Source organism: Theobroma cacao, chromosome 10 (assembly GCF_053813885.1).
Source record: "Theobroma cacao isolate CCN51 chromosome 10, ASM5381388v1, whole genome shotgun sequence".
Taxonomy (NCBI): Eukaryota; Viridiplantae; Streptophyta; class Magnoliopsida; order Malvales; family Malvaceae; genus Theobroma; species Theobroma cacao.
In genome coordinates, this window is record NC_142648.1 from 24,499,974 (window position 1) to 24,518,082 (window position 18,109).

The 18,109-nt window shown below is 32.8% G+C and overlaps 2 protein-coding genes and 1 pseudogene across 2 annotated transcripts; 1 reads left to right on the plus strand and 2 right to left on the minus strand.

The window, feature by feature from the left end:
• The first annotated feature begins 73 nt into the window (after positions 1-73).
• LOC18587097 (tRNA nucleotidyltransferase cca2-like) lies at positions 74-7,704 on the plus strand. The gene is made up of 3 exons (XM_088810500.1): positions 74-348; positions 2,125-3,762; positions 7,632-7,704. The coding sequence occupies exons 1-3, from the start codon at positions 74-76 to the stop codon at positions 7,702-7,704; spliced, it is 1,986 nt and encodes a 661-aa protein (XP_088666626.1).
• Positions 7,705-11,938: 4,234 nt separating this feature from the next.
• LOC148760469 (cytosolic sulfotransferase 15 pseudogene) lies at positions 11,939-12,886 on the minus strand (annotated as a pseudogene).
• A 3,633-nt stretch (positions 12,887-16,519) lies between these two features.
• Positions 16,520-17,628, minus strand: LOC148760470 (uncharacterized). Its single transcript, XM_088810501.1, has one exon. The coding sequence runs from the start codon at positions 17,589-17,591 to the stop codon at positions 16,533-16,535; it is 1,059 nt and encodes a 352-aa protein (XP_088666627.1). The 5' UTR covers positions 17,592-17,628; the 3' UTR covers positions 16,520-16,532.
• Positions 17,629-18,109: the final 481 nt, after the last annotated feature.

The window sequence follows — 18,109 nt, forward strand, 5'->3', positions numbered from 1 at the left end:
AGCGTTGAGTAAGGTAGGTGGGTGGAATGGAAAACAACCTTGGGGATGGAATAGTAGCAAGATCGGGGATGCCATGACCTTCCTTGAGTACTGTTATCTTGAAATAGCTGGGGTTCAAGGGCAGAGTTCAAGGGGCTGTCCGAGAGCAGTGTATATCGAGTGCGGTTCACAAAACGGTGAAAACAAGTGCTTTGAGCCAAGTACTGCCAGCTTTTGGCTTTTTGGCTACGATAATATTATCATCAAGAGCTTGGAAATGTTTCTGAAAGGATACATGATGTTCGGAACCAACTTAGGGCGGCATCAAAATCCTTGGAATTGGATGAAAATGGGACCATGGCTTTTGGGGTGGTCGTTTTGATGATGGTAGGCTTCTATAGCGTTTGATTGATGATGTACGCCATAAAGCTAGAATTTTGCTCTCTTCTATACCAAATTTCTACTATTAAGTTGTAGCTGCATAACTTAATAGGGTCTTTTTTTTTTTATATATAGCCAATGAGAGTGACAAAGCTGGGGAAAGGCAATGATCATACAAGTTGTGAATCATGAGTGATGGAACAAAAATCTTTTTTCTTTATTTATTATGTAAAGTTTTTTTTTTTCATAATTTTGCGTAAGGTGTTTAGAATATTTTTCATATTGACATTATTCTTATCATTAAGTTATTTTTTAAAATCAAAGATTTAAAGATTAAAATTTTATATAAAGAATAGCACCCAATACTTGTGCAAATCTTGTTGGGGATTTACCCTCTCTGTCAAGCAAATCTAAACAAAATACATGTCATCTTATGGTCAAAGGCAGAGCTAAGGGAATAACGGGTTGTGGTGACCATTACCTCTTAATTTTTAATTTTCTTTATTATTTTATGTATAAAACTTGATATATAGATATATATATAGTATGATTATCTTTATAATTATCCTTTAGTCACCATTCCTACAAAATTTTGAATTCGTCATTCCTAACATGTAATTAAAAATTAGTCCATGCATCGATATTTTAAAAATAATTTATGAAAATTTTGTTTAATAAAAATTTTTTTCGACGATTTAAACTAATAATCACATACAAAAGTTCAAATAGTTAAGAAAAGAGAATGAGATTAAATATCGGTAGTCGTTACATGATTTTTATGAGATACATAATTATAGACAATCATATACACGTGATTGATAGCTTATCATATTATTAGTTGGAAAAGTCAATTTTTAAATATGATCCATCAACTAAACTATACGTGAATTATAGTTCATTCTCTCTATTTGTATATCTAGTGTAAGTTACAGATTAATTGGTTTTCAAAATGTTATGACATGATTTGATATTGTGTAATAACTCAAAGTACTAATGAAAGTGAGGCGAGTACAAATTGTAATACTAGTACTTTTGAGTTTCTAAAGGATTTAATGTGGTAACAGGTATTATTAATCACTTCAGTTTTATAATATTTGATGTTATTCAAAATAAATATTTTATAAATTTATTAAATTATTTCTTTTTCGTAATACCAAAACTATGCTAAGAGAATAAGTATAAAGTGTCATTGAAACTCCAAAAACAATATTGTCATGTAGTAAACGTAGTAGTTTTCAATGTGTTTTATATGCAGCTACATCCTTTTATTTCATTATGTCATATTGAGCATTAATCTCGTATAAACACAAAATGAAAAGTGACATTTTAATTAATGATAATTACTAATCAATTATCAGTTATAAAATTTATTTGATGTAAAATAAAAATATAAAAATTTGATTGAATATAATAAAAGAATAAGAATTTATTTAAATTTTTAAAAATATTTTAAACATTTTTTCAAAACAAATACTCGAGGCTGTAAAGCTCAAGGGCAAGACTGTTCCCCTTCACTCCCTCTATTTACCTACTCCCAACACCTTGCTACTGTTTTAAAACGTCTTAACTCCTTTTTGAATTATGGTTGAACTAGGATAGTTTAATCCTACTTAAACTTATGTACCTTGCTGAGCATAGTAACATATCCTAATTATATTAGGATAAGGGTTATTGTGCTTAACTCTATAAAAGGATCCAATGACATTAAACAATACAGAACAAGGAGCGGTGAGTTTAAGACAGTTGTTCTGAATTTTCTCTTAGTGGAACCTCTATTGATTGGCCAACAACTTTCACAGCAACCTCTAATCCTACGTACCAAAACCAGAGCCTTCCCTCGCCGTTTCTTACTTGCGGAGCTGCCATGGCGACCGCCGCGTGCAATCCAGTGAAGGAGCAGATTGAGTTGACGGAAACGGAAAGGAAGATTTTCGATAGGCTTTTGAACACCCTTCGCTACTTCAATCTCCAAACTCAGCTTCGAGTTGCGGGTGGATGGGTCCGGGATAAGCTTCTCGGCAAAGAATGTTGTGACATTGACATCGCACTTGACAATATGTTGGGCAGTGAATTTGTTTATAAGGTTCGGGAATACTTGTCATCTATAGGGGAAGAGGCACAGGGGCTTGCTGTCATTCCTAGTAATCCTGAGCAGTCTAAGCACTTAGAAACAGCAAGGATGCGCCTTTTTGATTTATGGATTGATTTTGTGAACTTGAGGTGTGAGGACTACAGTGAGAATAGCCACATTCCTAGAAGGAAATTTGGTACTGCTGAGGAGGATGCATATCGAAGGGATTTGACCATTAATAGCTTGTTCTACAATATTAACACCAACTTAGTCGAAGACTTCACTAAAAGAGGGATTGAGGATCTAAAATTTGGAAGGATAGTGACTCCGTTACCTCCAAAGGAAACGTTTTCGGATGATCCCCTACGGGTTCTTCGAGCTATTCGTTTCGCTACAAGGTTTGGTTTTGCGCTGGATGAAGAATTAAAGAAAGCTGCTGCTTGTGATGATGTGAAAACAGCTCTTGCAGATAAAATTAGCAGAGAGCGCATTGGAACTGAAATTGACCTCATGATCTCTGGCAATCAACCTGTTCAAGCAGTTGACTACATTTGTGATCTGACATTATTTTGGGTTGTTTTCAATCTCCCTCCGGGGGTTGAGCCTGCTGTATCAGAAGAATGCTGCAGGCTTTCTGCTGCTTATTTGGATGCTACATGGAAACTTCTCCAACGTATTGGATGCTCCAGCTTTAGTGGTGAACAGAGAAGGCTGGCTTTGTATTCTGCTTTGTTTCTTCCATTGCGCAATGCCACATACAAGGATCGAAAAGGTAAGAAGATTCCTGCTGTCAACTACATTTTCAAGGATTCTCTTAAGCGAAAAGCAAGTGATGCTGAAACGGTCATAAACGTCCACAAGTCATCGGACAAATTCTTATCTTTGATTCCTTGCCTCTTATCAAATGATGATATGCAACTCACCAAGGTTGACTGGGGACGAGAATTTGTCCATGTCCCCGTTAGTTCAAAACTGCGGGTACTGACAGGGTTTCTTCTCAGAGAAATTAAAGATTTTTGGCGAGTTGCTTTGTTGATGTCTACATTGCTATATCCCACTGATATTGATTGCACTCAAGATGATGGAGACAAGCAGTTTGAACTGGATAAAAGAAAAAAACTTTTTGTGTCAGTTGAGAATGCCGTGGTTAAATTAGGTCTTGAGAAAGTTTGGGATATAAAACCATTGGTTAATGGGAAGGACATTATGAATGTTTTGCAGCTTAGAGTTGGAGGGCCGCTTGTTAGTGAATGGCATCACAAAGTTCTCGCATGGCAGCTGGCACATCCTTGCGGGACTGCAGAGGAATGTCTTGATTGGATGAGGGACAGATGCAGTAACTGCCTGGTGACCAGACATTTTTCTTCAACCTAAGCTTATCATAACAGAGGGTTGGGGTTGGTATACTTTTCTCATCATCCACTGTTGTGAACATCTTGGAGCTCGATTACCATCCGAGCCAAATTGTCTTGAAATTTTGGGTGTCGAATTGAGCTTCCAAAACGAATCTTTGGACAAGTATCGCTGGAGCAACATGATGTCTGTACATAAACCTCAGGGTAAATGCATAAGCAATTTCTCTGTACATTTACTACTTGAACAAAGTAGCATGTTCATGACCTCATGTTTTTTTTTTTGTATTTGAATTAAGATTTGAAATTTAAGTCATGCAAACATATTCAGATGTTCCATATGCAGGGGACTGTGAATTAGTTCAACTAAATTAAGTAATAAATTATGTATAGAAGATATGTTTGAAGAAAATGCAACTAATTTAATTGGTAAAATATTTTGATTATTTGTACTAAGAACTGGACAAAAAAAGAATTGAGATGTTGGTATATAATACGGGGAATGCCAGAGAGGAATTGGCTACTGCATTTTCTTAGCCCAATTACAATTGGAAAATAAAATGTAAGACAATTGTCATCTCGGAAAAAAATTAAAAACCCCATAAATAAATAATATAATTTTTGGTAAATGTATCATCTTACCAGACAACCATCAACTGCTTGAATTATTTTTGTCAAAGCAAAAAAAGCATTCTGAAAATTATTACAGAATGAATTAAAACGTACAATAAGTCCCAACAAGCATCCCAAAGTTCAAACCTTCCTTAGGGAAGGCATTGGTATAAGTAGCTACGAAACCTTCCTTCCACAGTTATTCAATGAAAGGGGAAGATGGAGGTCAATGCCTAAGACATTGGCTTTGATGGGAGTGCCAAGGCAAAGAACTTGGGTCAAGCCCCTTCATTGAGGGTGCAACATGCTAGCCTCAACTAAAATATCTCTCTCTCTCTCTCTCTCTCTCTCTATATATATATATATATATATATATATTATAAGTATATAATATAGGTTCCCCACATGTTTTTATTGTTATGAATAGAATAGAATAATACTTGTGCAAATGTTGTTGGCATTTTACCCTCTGTGGCAAGCAAATATGGAAAAGAAACATGTCATCTTCAGGTGACCATATAATTAAAGTTCAGCCCATGTCTCGATATACCAATAAATGTTGATAGTAAAAGTCCCGAATTTTGTTGAATATTTAGATCCACGATATTTCAAAAAATATTCATAAAAATTTTAATTAACGAATAATTGAATCCATGATTTTCAATTTGAGTAATCCCATAAAACAGTTCAGTTAGTTAATTAAGAAAGGAAAATGAGATCAAATATTGGTAGTTGATATGATGATTATAATGAGAAACACAACTGTAGACAATAATGTGCACATGGTTAATTTCTTATCATTTTTTTCTCAATCGATGGAAATTTTTTTATTAATAATGTAGAGGGTCATTTCGAGGAAGATCATGCATAATAGTTGCTTAGTTATAAAGACATGAAGCAACAATAAAAAAGAAAACAGACAATACCTAAATAGGATACATATTTGTTTCTAAAAACTTGAAACACCCAATAAGGAAACAACAACAGAAAGGAAAACAGGTAACACCTAAATACAAAACATATTTGTTGTTAAAAACCTGAAACACTCAGACAAGGAAACAACACCAGAAATAACATAGAAGCCAACCCAAACTTTCACCCAACAGAAACCACCATATTATTAGTTTGAAAAGTAAATTTTTGAAATGATCAACCAACTAATCTACAAGTGTGGTATAATGTGGTAATAGGTATATATGTTTAGACAGCAAGTGTAAAGTGCTACTGAAACTCCAAAAAGAAATGATGTGGTATGTTTAGACAGCACTTAAAAGTGCTTCAAAAATTGTGTGAAAGGCACAGTTTAATGCTATCAACACAACCTGCCCTAGCATAGTGAATGAATGGAACTAGAGAAGAGGATTCTCCTCTGCCCATTAATCACAGTAGCTCTCCTATCCTAGATAACATTGCAGTGGATCACTTGAGAACCCAAACACAACCTCAGAACAGAAAGCTTTGAAACTGAGCTTATAATTTTTATATGTTTCAACAGCTCAGGACACAACCTCAGAAAAGAAAGCTTGCAAACTATATAATTTCCAAAGCAAGAACCAAATATACTTACACAAAGACTGTTGAGCAACAACCAATACCACAGCTATGAACATGAGCTGGATCAGGCTCTGTAAGCTCTGGTTGATCTCTACCAAGGCAAACATTATTAGCTTTGAATTACTAAATAATAAGTCTGTTTAATTTAAGTTCTAGTTTTCACATCCGAAGGATGCAATTGATATAATAATTATGAGCCAGATTCATCATTCACATTCAATTCTCCTCTACTTACTCAAGCCGTTGCAAACAAGTGATATAAAGTTTAAAACAGAAGTATAAAAGCTCTTCAATGAAGAGTTGGGGGAATATAAAGCCCGCCATTATCAAAATAAGAATTTTCTTAGCTTCATCATTCTGGGGTTTTGAGTTTGAGAAGAGAACCTTAACAACTGTAAAATAATGGACTAATGATGAAATCACTCCCTTTAATTCAGACAAATGTACACAAAACTTATAGTTAAGAAATATATACAAAAAATAAAATAATTTTGGGTAAATATCTCTTCTTTATTACACACAAGTATTGAAGGAATAAGAATAAATACATTATGAATGAGTCATTTTGTAAAAGCAAAAACAGTATTGTAGAATTATTAAAGAATAAATTAAGACAAGCCCCAACAAACAGACCAAAATTCAAACAACAGGATGAAATTAAGAAAAATATTGGAATTAACTTTATAAATGGAATTTGTCTTTTTGCCCGCATCTACACTTGTCATAGGGATTAGTTAATTTCCATGCATTGCATCAAGACTTGGAAATTGAATTTCAACTGCTAAAAGCGGGTTGCCTGTAATTATTCCATGTGAGAATATATTTATTGCAGAAAAGTATTCTTGTTTGGAAACAAGAATGAAGAATACAAGATTACAAATCAGAAAAAGAATAGAAATGATGACATCAAAGAAACAAGAATTATTTAAGAACGAATTAGCAAGGGAAAGCAATAACAAATAGTCCCAAAGTCAAATTAAAGACTGGATGAAAGAAAAAGGAAAGAAGTTCAATCAGACATTATTTATGTAATTAAAAGAGAAAAAAAATTATGGGGTGCATTGGTAGTCAGAAGAGACCTGCCTTCCGCAGTTATTGAGTAGGACACTTAATGAAATTGGAAGGTTGAGCTCAATGCCTAGGACATTGGCTTTGATGGCAGTGCAAAGGCAAACAGCAGCTTCGAGATCAGCCAAGCCTTGAATGAGGGTGCAGCATGGTTTGGTTGGTACGTCACCAAGCTCAACTTTCACCAAACCATTCAGTAGATTAGCACAGACACCTAGGTTCAGGGGGTTACAAGTGGACTTGCCCTGCTGGTTGAGGGCACCAAGGATCATGGCTGCTGCTGGAAGGTTATCGACAGGATTTCTGGAATTTGTTGTAGAATCTTTTGAATTATCATTGGAGTTATCTCCACTTTCATTTGATAAATCATTGAAGTTTGATAATCCCTTCTCGTTTGATGAATCCCCATTTAATAAATCATGTAAAAGTTCTCCAACTCTTGATGATGAATCATCGGAGTTTGTTCTTCCACTTGCAAAGCTTCCATCATTTGATGAACCGTTGGAATTACTTTGAATTTGATTTGACGAACGATGATCATGAGAGTTTTCTCCAACTCCGTTTGATGAAGCATTAGACTCTGCAGGTTGATAGTTCACATTGCGAGAGTTTACCAAAGCAAAGAAAAGGAGGTTGAGGGATACAAAAAGGGCAGTCGATACTCCACCCTTTGAAGCCATATCCTAATGAAAGTTTCGAAGTGCTTGAGTGGTTTTTGTGTTTAGAGAAATGAAATTGATGAGGACCAAGGTTAAGTGGGCAAAGGGCTTTATAAGAGAGATAATAGTTTTAAAAAATTGGAAAGGAGACACGCAGGCACATTCTCTATTGAAGGTTTTGTTGTAATGTTTGGTAAGCAAATTCATATAAAAATGCCAACAAACAACAAATCTCCCACGTTTATACGATAATCCAATTAAGGCCAGTTCTTGATTTAGTAAAAGTGCAAGAGATCATAATAAGATATGCAAGAGATCATAATAAGATATGCAAATCTTGGTTATAAAGTCCTACTGCTATATAACTATTTTAGTACTGCTATATAATTATTTTAGTTAACATTCAAATACTATTTTTTTTTAATTGGAAGAAGAGAGATTTGAACTTGCTCTCTAGGAAGGGGATCATGTACCAACAAATAAATTAAATGTTCGAGTGTATAACATCCAAATACTATTTATTTACTAATCTTATAAATACTTTCTTGATATCCTTCAATATATCTTCAATGTCATTACTATTAGATATAGAGTAGTTAAAGTTCATCAGCTAAGGTTTTGGCAAAATCCTATTGGAATGAAAATGTTGCTGTGATGGCAGGGTGGAGAGAGACAAGCATGATTTCCGCCACCATTTTGCAGGAAGGGGATGCCGGGAGTTACCCCGTATATATACTGATAATGGTAGAGTTGATATTGTATACATGTATAATGTATTTTTATTACTTTTTTCCTTTGCAGATATGCTAAAACTTTGTTTTGCAAGCATTTTTCTAGTAACTCACTGTCGTAATTTTCTTCCTGTTATATTTTATTATTTCTTACTTCTTAAATTTGCACAATTCCTATATTTTGCTATTGAAACTGAGTTATTCCTCACCTTCTTGTGTGAGTACTTTGAAGCATTGTAATTCTTTTAGAATGATTGCTGTCATGCCTTGTTGCTTCCTAAATTCCTATGGCAATTGAATTACCAATCTGTGATTTGATTGTAGCCGCCATTCTTGCTTCCTGGACGACGTACACTTCAATTTTTAAATATAGTGATATAGGAATGGTTTTTATTACTCTTTTTTCCATCTTTTATTACAATTTTTAGAATTAGGTTTGCAAATTTCTTGTTTTCGATTTTACATTTTATACGTAATATTTTGGAATACCATATATGTATGTCATACCAAATTTTGGAATCCTATATATGTAACTTTTGAGCCTTTGACCAATTTGCATACTTCATGAAAATTTTACAACCATGTTTTTTTTTCTTTGAGAAGAAATCTTATGAACATATTACACTAATTATTCGTTTCAATAATTCTTGTTAATCAATAATATTAGCTATACAATTGACCTTAGTTTTGAAATGATTAAAACATATTATCAAAACTGCAAAATGAAGTTTTTAAAATAATTTAAAAGACCCATTGAACTTTAAAATGAAATGACTAAATGTTTGAACAAGCAAATATTTTAAAACAGGTCAAAAACAGTGCCTTTAAGTCATAACTATCGATACTAATAAGTAAAGTATCGATATCTCATTCATATCAAGCAACAAGTATCAAGACCTTCATTAAAAGTATCGATACATTTTAACTCGAGAGTAAAAATTTTGAAGCAAGAGCAAAAGTATCGATAACTATACTAAACCTTTAACTAGATGAGTTTGAAAGCATAAAACATGTCGAGTATAGTTTATGATACCTAATGTGAAAATTTAATGTTAATTTTTTTCTATTTTATGTCAATTTGTATTGGTGAATTTGAAAAATTATATTTAAATTATTAATAAAATTTTATGTTATTAAAATTTTATTTTAAAATTGATTAATTTTTATCTCGAATCGAATTATTGACTTAATCCATGACCTTGTATGATTACCCTTTAACCATCACTTATGCAAAATCTTAAATCTGCCACTATAAGTTATGCTTTATGATAACCCTGTCAGTTATAAAATTCTTTTGCCTATAAAAAAATAATGAAGTCTGAGATCTTAATCATTGGTGGGGGCTTTGACTAAAACATTTAATGGTGTAATGTCTAGATAGTTGAGAATCATGTGGGAAGTGTTGAAGAGTCAATAAGGAAATATTTATTCACCTAAACAGATATGAATATATAAAATTATTATAGAATGAATTAAGACAATAAACCCCGACAAGCAGTCCAAAATTCAACGGACAAGATGAAGGAACAAAAGGAAAATGATCTTAACATTGCTAAAATTCTTGTAATCATAAATTATGAATTATTTTCACACATTTTTCTTTCTTTTTTATGTAAATCAATTAAATTTACTTGTAAATATTGAGTAGCACGCTCAACGAAAGGGGAAGATTGAGGTCAATGAGTAGGACATTGGCTCAGTGAAAACAAGTGCTTAATTTCAGCCAATTAATTCCAGCTTGTTTTTTTCTAAATTATTTCATATTCAAATCTTGGAATCAATTTTTTTAATAACAACGAGATTTATAAAAAAAAATGAATAATTTTAATATGGGGAGAAATGTTTATGTTCTTTAAGGTGCCACGTGATTGCTTCTTTGACCATATTAGAACTTCCCTCTTGCTTTACTATTTACCTCCTTACATTTTATGTAATATAAATATAAATATAGATTCTCCCACGATTTTGTTTTTATGAATCGATTAATAGTCGTGCAAATTTTGTTGGGATTTTACCCTTCTCTCAAGCAAATCTGGAAAGGATATATTTCATCTTAGGGTCAACAATAATTAAACATCAGTCCATGTATATATAATTTAAACTATATTCATGAAGAATTTCGATTAATGAATAGTTTTATTGATGATTTTAACTCTATGAGTGATCACGTAAAAATTTCGATTAATTAAGAACAGAGAATGACATCAAATATTGATAGTTGGTATGTGAATACGTGAATTATAGTCCGTTCTCTCTATTTGGATATCTAGCTTAACTTACGATTTAATTGCTTTTTAAAATGTTATGATATGATTTCAATATTGTGTAATAACTCAGATATATGCCAACGAAAGTGAAGCAAGCACAAATTGTAATAGTAGTACTTTTGAGTTTCTAAAAGGTTTAACGTGGTAGCATGTATTATTAAACACTTCAATTTTATTATATTTGATGTTATTAAAAATAAATATTCTATAAATTTATTCAAATTATTTCTATCTCACCCCATTCCAAAATTATGTTTAGACAGCAAGAGTAAAGTGTTGTTGAAACTCCAAAAACAATGCTGCGGTATGATAATGTGTTTTGTATATGGTTACAGACCTTTATCTCATTATACCATATTCAACTACAAGTGAATATCACATAATATAAAATAACAATTGATAGTTTAACTAATGATAATTATTAGTCAATCTTTAATTGTAAGAATTTATTTGACTTAAAATAAAAGTATAAAAACTTAATTGAATGCAATAGAAAAATAGATAATTTATTTGAATTTTTTTGAATAAAAGCATTCTGACTTAAAACAAATACTTTTCCTTCTTTTTATATAATTTTTGTTAGCTGTATGTAAAACATAAATAGAGAAATCCAAAATTCATAAAGAGCGGCCTATGGATTGGCTTACGATGGGATATGTGAAAGAAGTCTGCTTGGTAGGAGGAGAAGTGCATAATTTTGGAAGTCTTAACACTATTAGGAACAAAATCCCATACTGTACGGAAGTCTAGAACCTTTAATCATTTGTTTGGGGGCTTTATAACAAAGAAATACTATTCACTTACTTCGATATGAAAATAATTTTTCTTAGATATAAATAAAATATTTCAGAATGAATTAAGACAATAAACCTCCAACAAACGGTCCTGAAATTCAGACGATAGGATGAAAGAACAAAAGCAAGACGATCTTAATACATTGCTAAAAATACTTGTAAGCATAAATTATGAATTATTTTGACACATTTTTTTCTTCTCTCACGCAAATCAGTCACATTTAGTTATAAGAATTTCACTTACATGTTCACATAATAATTGACATTTACATGAAAATAAACAAACCATGCATAAAATAGATGCAACCTTCCTTCCACAGTTATTCAGTAGCACGCTTAATAAAAGGGAAAGATCAGGGCCAATGCCTAAGACATTGGCTTTTAACAGGAGTGCCAAGGGACAGAACTGCGGCCAACATGCTAGCCTCAAATGAAATTTGTGCTATAAGAAGTACCTTTAGCAAGAGAGATTAAAAGGCCAAGCCAGATCCACTCAATTTTTCTTCAAGAATTTTACCATAACGTTCAATTGCAGATGGGGTGAGATAGTTAACGTGGTCACTTACCTCACCTTTCCTAAAAAGGTGCTTATTATCAGGTGTAAAAGGTAGGAGTCTTCCTGTCTTGTTCACTTCCAAATTCTTCAAATTGCTAAAGCTGCAAAACCTGGCTATTTCTTTAATCACTCCATCTCTTTCCTCCTCCATAGAAAAAGGTAAGCCTAAGAACTCAGCGATCCTCTTTATTTGCAGCGTTGGGTCTCTCTTCATGTCCTCATACCTGAGAAACAGTATCTTGTTCGGTTTCTCCAAGCCCTCCTTCCAATACCCTAAAACATGATCCCAAAATGGTCCACAGTATTCCTCACCTCGACAGCAACTCTCAAAACATTCCTCAAAGGGCCAATTCGCATGCTCCGGCTTGCTTCTAAGAAAGTGCCAAAACGAGACAATGACATCTAGAGGATTGCGAGTGACATACACAATTCGGGCATTGGATTGCTTGATGGATTGTGCTAGCACTGAGTAAGGCAGGTGGGTGGAAAACAACCTTGGGGATGGAATGGTAGCAAGATCGGGAATGCCATGATCTTCGTTGAACAATGTCATCTCGAAATACGGTACAAGTTGATGAGGGGTTGCAGTATTCAAGGGGCTTTCGGAGAGTAGTGTATACCGAGTGCGGTTCACAACGGCGAAAACAAGTGCTTTTAGCCAAGTAGTGCCAGCTTTTGCCATGCTGGCTACAATAATATCGTCATCAAGAGCTTGGAAATGTTTCTGAAAGGATATGATGTTTGGAACCAATTGAGGTAAAAACCAAAATCCTTGGAATGGTGTGAAAATGGGACCATGGTTTTTAGGGTGGTCGTGTTCTTCTTCAGAAACCGAAGAGGGATGGCCATGACCGGCTTCCATGTAGTTTGATTGATGATGTATGTGAGAAAAAGGGTAGAATTGTCTCTCTCTTATACAAAATTTCTACTATCAAGTTGCACCCGCATCAACCTAATGTTAAGTTGATACTTCCATGATAATGTACACTTGTCAAGCTTTTGTTATACTTTGCTTCATTGTACTGGTCATTAGTCATGCATGCTTTCTGTTAATTCCATCTCCTACGTGTACAGCTGCATGAGTTTGTTGTCCTTATGCCATAACACTTGTGTTTATAGTATGTTACAAGTGTTAGTCATGCTTACTGCATATTTAACTTGTACTTCAATCAGATCAATGAAGTATGTTTTGCAGTTTTCTTGTAACCATCGACAGCCTTTCTTTCAAAGTTTTTTAAGCCTCTGTTTTTAGTTTTATAACAGAGTATCTTTGCCATATTGTTCTCTGTTATATACTAGAAATATAACACCTAATAACTGGTATATATATATATATACACACACAAAATACTATTGTCTTAGATTTTGCTTGATAAGAGTGGCTGAAGATACCAACAAGATTTGCCCAAGAAATTGCATTAAATAAAAGCCCAAAATCAAATAGTTGGAGAGTATATATATATAAAACTAGATCTAGATCTAGACAGTTGAAGCAAGAGATTGTATGATGGGCACAGCGATTGAGTATTATCAAAAAATTTAGAAAGACTTGTGAATTGTGACCAAAAGACAAAAGAAAGAACAGACTCTCATGTGTGTATATATGTATATATATATATATATTAAAATTTGAATATAAAATCTCCAAATTGGAGTTTCAAATGATTATAATTATTAAACATTGACTGGATCAGCAGTGAGAATAAGCTTTCCAGGAAGCATAAACATAGACAAAGAATGAAGAAGTCCTCTGCTGGGAAAAAAGATTAAAACAGAGGATCAAAAACTCACCGTTTCAATAAAAGACCAAGGAAGCACAAAACGCAGCACTTCATTTAAGTCTTTTTTAAAAGTTAGTTAGCTTTTAATTATTAGTTAGTTAGAAACAAACTCATTCTTTCTTAAACTAATTCAATGCTGTACATATATATAGCCTTGTAATACTCTGACCTAAGGTTAGAAAATCAATGAGAATGTCCAGAGAAATTCTTTCTGTGCCTGCGCCGTTTTCCTTCATTCACCATGTCTGCCCTTTCTGACAATAATATTTGTAAAAAATTTATCTTCATCAATCTAATACACTTATCTTTGACATACAGTAAATGCTTGTTGAGACATGTACTTTCCCAAAGCTTATCATTTGATTAATCCAATATTCTAGAGGTGGCAATTAATCAAATATATTATTCTCAGCCATTAAAATAAAAAATATTAGTAAAAATTTATGAAACTTGGTTATCAAATATGCACATGAAGTTTGAAAAATATCAGTAAAGTATCCATTAGAATATCGCATACCATACTAATTATGACAATGCATCATCGAAGCATACGTGACAATATAAGATATTCAATTGTTCATAAATGTATAATATATTAAGTAAATGTGAAGTGCACTCTTTTATTTAAAACCCTAATTAAATCGATCTAAAATGAAATGGTAACAAGTTGAGTTATCTTAAACAATATTACAAGTTTTTTTTTTATTTTTTTATTTCAAGTTCAAAACTCCGAATCAAAATTTTTAATAACTACAAGATTTATAATATTCAAATTTGATTAAAAAGAAAAGACACATGTCATCTTACGGTTAACATAAAATTAAATATCAATCCATGTATTAATTAATATTTTAAAAAATATTCATGAAAATATTTTATTGATGATTTTAACTTTACGAATAATGGCATAAAAAATTCAATTAGTTAAGAAAAGAGAATGAGATCAAATATTGGTAATTGGTATGATGAATTTTATGGGATAACTATGGACAACCATGTGCACATGATCGATATGTTACCAGCTTGAAAATTTTGAAAAATGATCAACCAGTTAAACAATGTATGGATTATAGTACGTTCTCTATATTTGGATATCTAGTATAAGTTATGACTTAATTGTTTTTTGAAATGTTATCACATGATTTTAATATTGTGTAATAACTCAGACGTGTATAAAAGTGAGACAAGTACAAATTGTAATTATTACTACTTTTGTGCTTCGAAAAGATTTAACGTGGTAACATGTATTATTAATTGTTTTAATTTTATAATATTTGATATTATTAAAAATAAATATTTTACAAATTTGTTCAAATTATTTCTATCTCACCATACCAAATCTACGTTTAGACAGCAAATACAAATGTTGCTAAAACTCCGAAAAATGATGTGGTATTGTAAAGGTAGCATTTTTCAATATGTTTTGTATGTGGCTACAGCCTTTTATATCATAGTAACATATTCAGCAACATGTCAACCTTACATGAATATAAAATGATAAATAATATTTTGATTAATTAGATTGAGTCAGCTGTTAGTTATAAGAACTTATTTAATTGAAAATAAAAATACACGGACTTGATTGAATGAAGTAAAAGAATAAAAATGCACATATTTGATTGAATGCAGTAAAAACAAAACAATATACATATATCTTTGATTAAGTGGAAAAAATAAATATAATTCGTTTTCATATAATATCAGAAAATGAATTTGGTTAAATTGGCAATGCTATTGATTGTCAAAGAGTTTAGTCAAAGTTTAATCCCTTTTAAAAGCATACAATATATTTTATACATATTTATATATAAACAAACTAAACCTGAGACGAGTAGTAAATTACTACTCAAATTCATCTCAAATCCAAATATTGAGCTCTTGAACCATAAATAATCGAGTTGGATACCGGCGGGTACTCGGTTAAAGTGTACCTATTGCCATCCTAGTATTTGATGCAACTCAACTCAAATAGTACAATGACAAGTAAACATCTATGTCTGTGTAAAATTATGGACATGGTAAGATTGACCTCAATCTTATAATAATCTAACACACTGGTCTGTGATGATAAAATAAATGTTTTGCCTTTGGCTATAGTTGGTCAAACCTTATAATTGATTGTCTCAATATTCTAGAGGTGACAAAAATCAACTATTGTTCTCAGCCATTAGACAAAAGTTCAATAGAAAGAATGAAAGATATGAACCTTATTCATTCATTAAGTAATTAAGGTGATATAAAAGGAAAATAAAACCCCAGGTAACTTGATTCTAATACTTGGTTTTTAAATTATATACAAATGAAATTTGAAGAAAACAAAGATCCGTTCCAATATTTTGTATTAGCCAAAAATTAACTTTATAAATGCAATTTGTCTTTTCGCCCGCATCTACACTTGTCATAGGGATTGGTTAATTCCCATGCATTGCATCAAGACTTGGAAATTGAATTTCAACTGCTAAAAGCGGGTTGCCAGTAATTATTCCATGTGAGAATATATTTATTGCAGAAAGTGTTCTTGTTTGGGAACAAGAATGAAGAATACAAGATTACAAATCAGAAAAAGAATAGAAATTAAGACATCGAAGAAACATCATTATTTAAGAACGAATTAGTAAGAGAAAGCAATAACAAAGACTCCCAAAGTCAAATTATGGACTGGATGAAAGAAAAAGGAAGGAAGATCAATCAAACATTATTTGAGTACTTGAAAGAGAAAAATAAAAGTTATGGGGTGCACTGGTAGTCAGAAGAGACCTCCCTTCCACAGTTATTGAGTAGGACGCTCAATGATATTGGAAGGTTGAGGTCAATGCCCAGGACATTGGCTTTGATGGCAGTGCAAAGGCAAACAGCAGCTTCGAGATCAGCCAAGCCTTGAATGAGGGTGCAGCATGGTTTGGTTGATACGTCACCAAGCTCAACTTTCACCAAACCATTCAGCAGATTAGCACAGACACCTAGGTTCAGGGGGTTACAAGTGGACTTGCCCTGCTGGTTGAGGGCACCAAGGATCATGGCTGCCGCTGGGAGGATATCGACAGGTTTTCTGGAATTTGTTGTAGAATCTTTTGAATTATCATTGGAGTTATCTCCACTTCCATTTGATAAATCGTTGAAGTTTAATAATCCCTTCTCGTTTGATGAATCCCCATTTAATAAATCATGTAAAATTTCTCCAACTCTTGATGATGAATCATCGGAGTTTGTTCTTCCACTTTCAAAACTTCCATCATTTGATGAACCGTTGGAGTTACTTTGAATTTGATTTGACGAATGATGATTGTGAGAGTTTTCTCCAACTCCGTTTGATGAATCATTGGAGTTTGTTCTTCCATTTGCAAAACTTCCATCATTTGATGAACCGTTGAAGTTATTTTGGATTTGATTTGACGAATGATGATCATGAGAGTTTTCTCCAACTCCGTTTGATGAATCATCGGAGTTTGTTCTTCCACTTGCAAACCTTCCCTCATTTGATGAACCATTAGAGTTACTTTGGATTTGGTTTGACGAATGATGATCATGAGAGTTTTCTCCAACTCCATCTGATGAATCATCAGAATTTGTTCCTCCACTTGCAAAACCTCCGACATTTGATGAACTGTTGGAGTTACTTTGGATTTGATTAGACGAATGATGGCTATGAGAGTTTTCTCCAACTCTGTTTGATAAACCGTTGGACTCTGCAGGTTGATAGTTCACATTGCGAGAGCTGACCAAAGCAAAGAAAAGGAGGTTGAGGGAGACAAAGAGGGCAGTCGATACTCCAGCCTTTGAAGCCATATGATATCCTAATGAAAATTTCGAAGTGCTTGAGTGGTTTTTGTGCTTAGAGAAATGCAGTTGATGAGGACCAAGGTTAAGTGGGCAAAGGGCTTTATAAGAGAGATAATAGTTTTAAAAAATTAGAAAGGAGACAGACGCAGGCACATTCTCTGTTGAAGGTTTCGCTGTAATGTTTGGTAAGCAAATTCATATTAAAATGCCAACAAACAACAAATCTCCCACGTTTATATGATAATCCAATTAAGGCCAGTTCTTGATTTAGTAAAAGTGCAAGAGATCATAATAAGATACGCAAATCTTGTCTAAAAAGCCCTACTGCTATATAACAATTTTAGTTAACATTCAAATACTTTTTTTTTTTTAAGTGGGAGAAGGGAGATTCGAACTTGTTCTCTAGATAGGGGATCGTGTTCCAACCAATAAACTAAATATTCGAGTGCATAATATTCAAATATTATTTATTTACTAATCTTATAAATACTTTCTTGATAACCTTCAATATATCTTCAATGTCA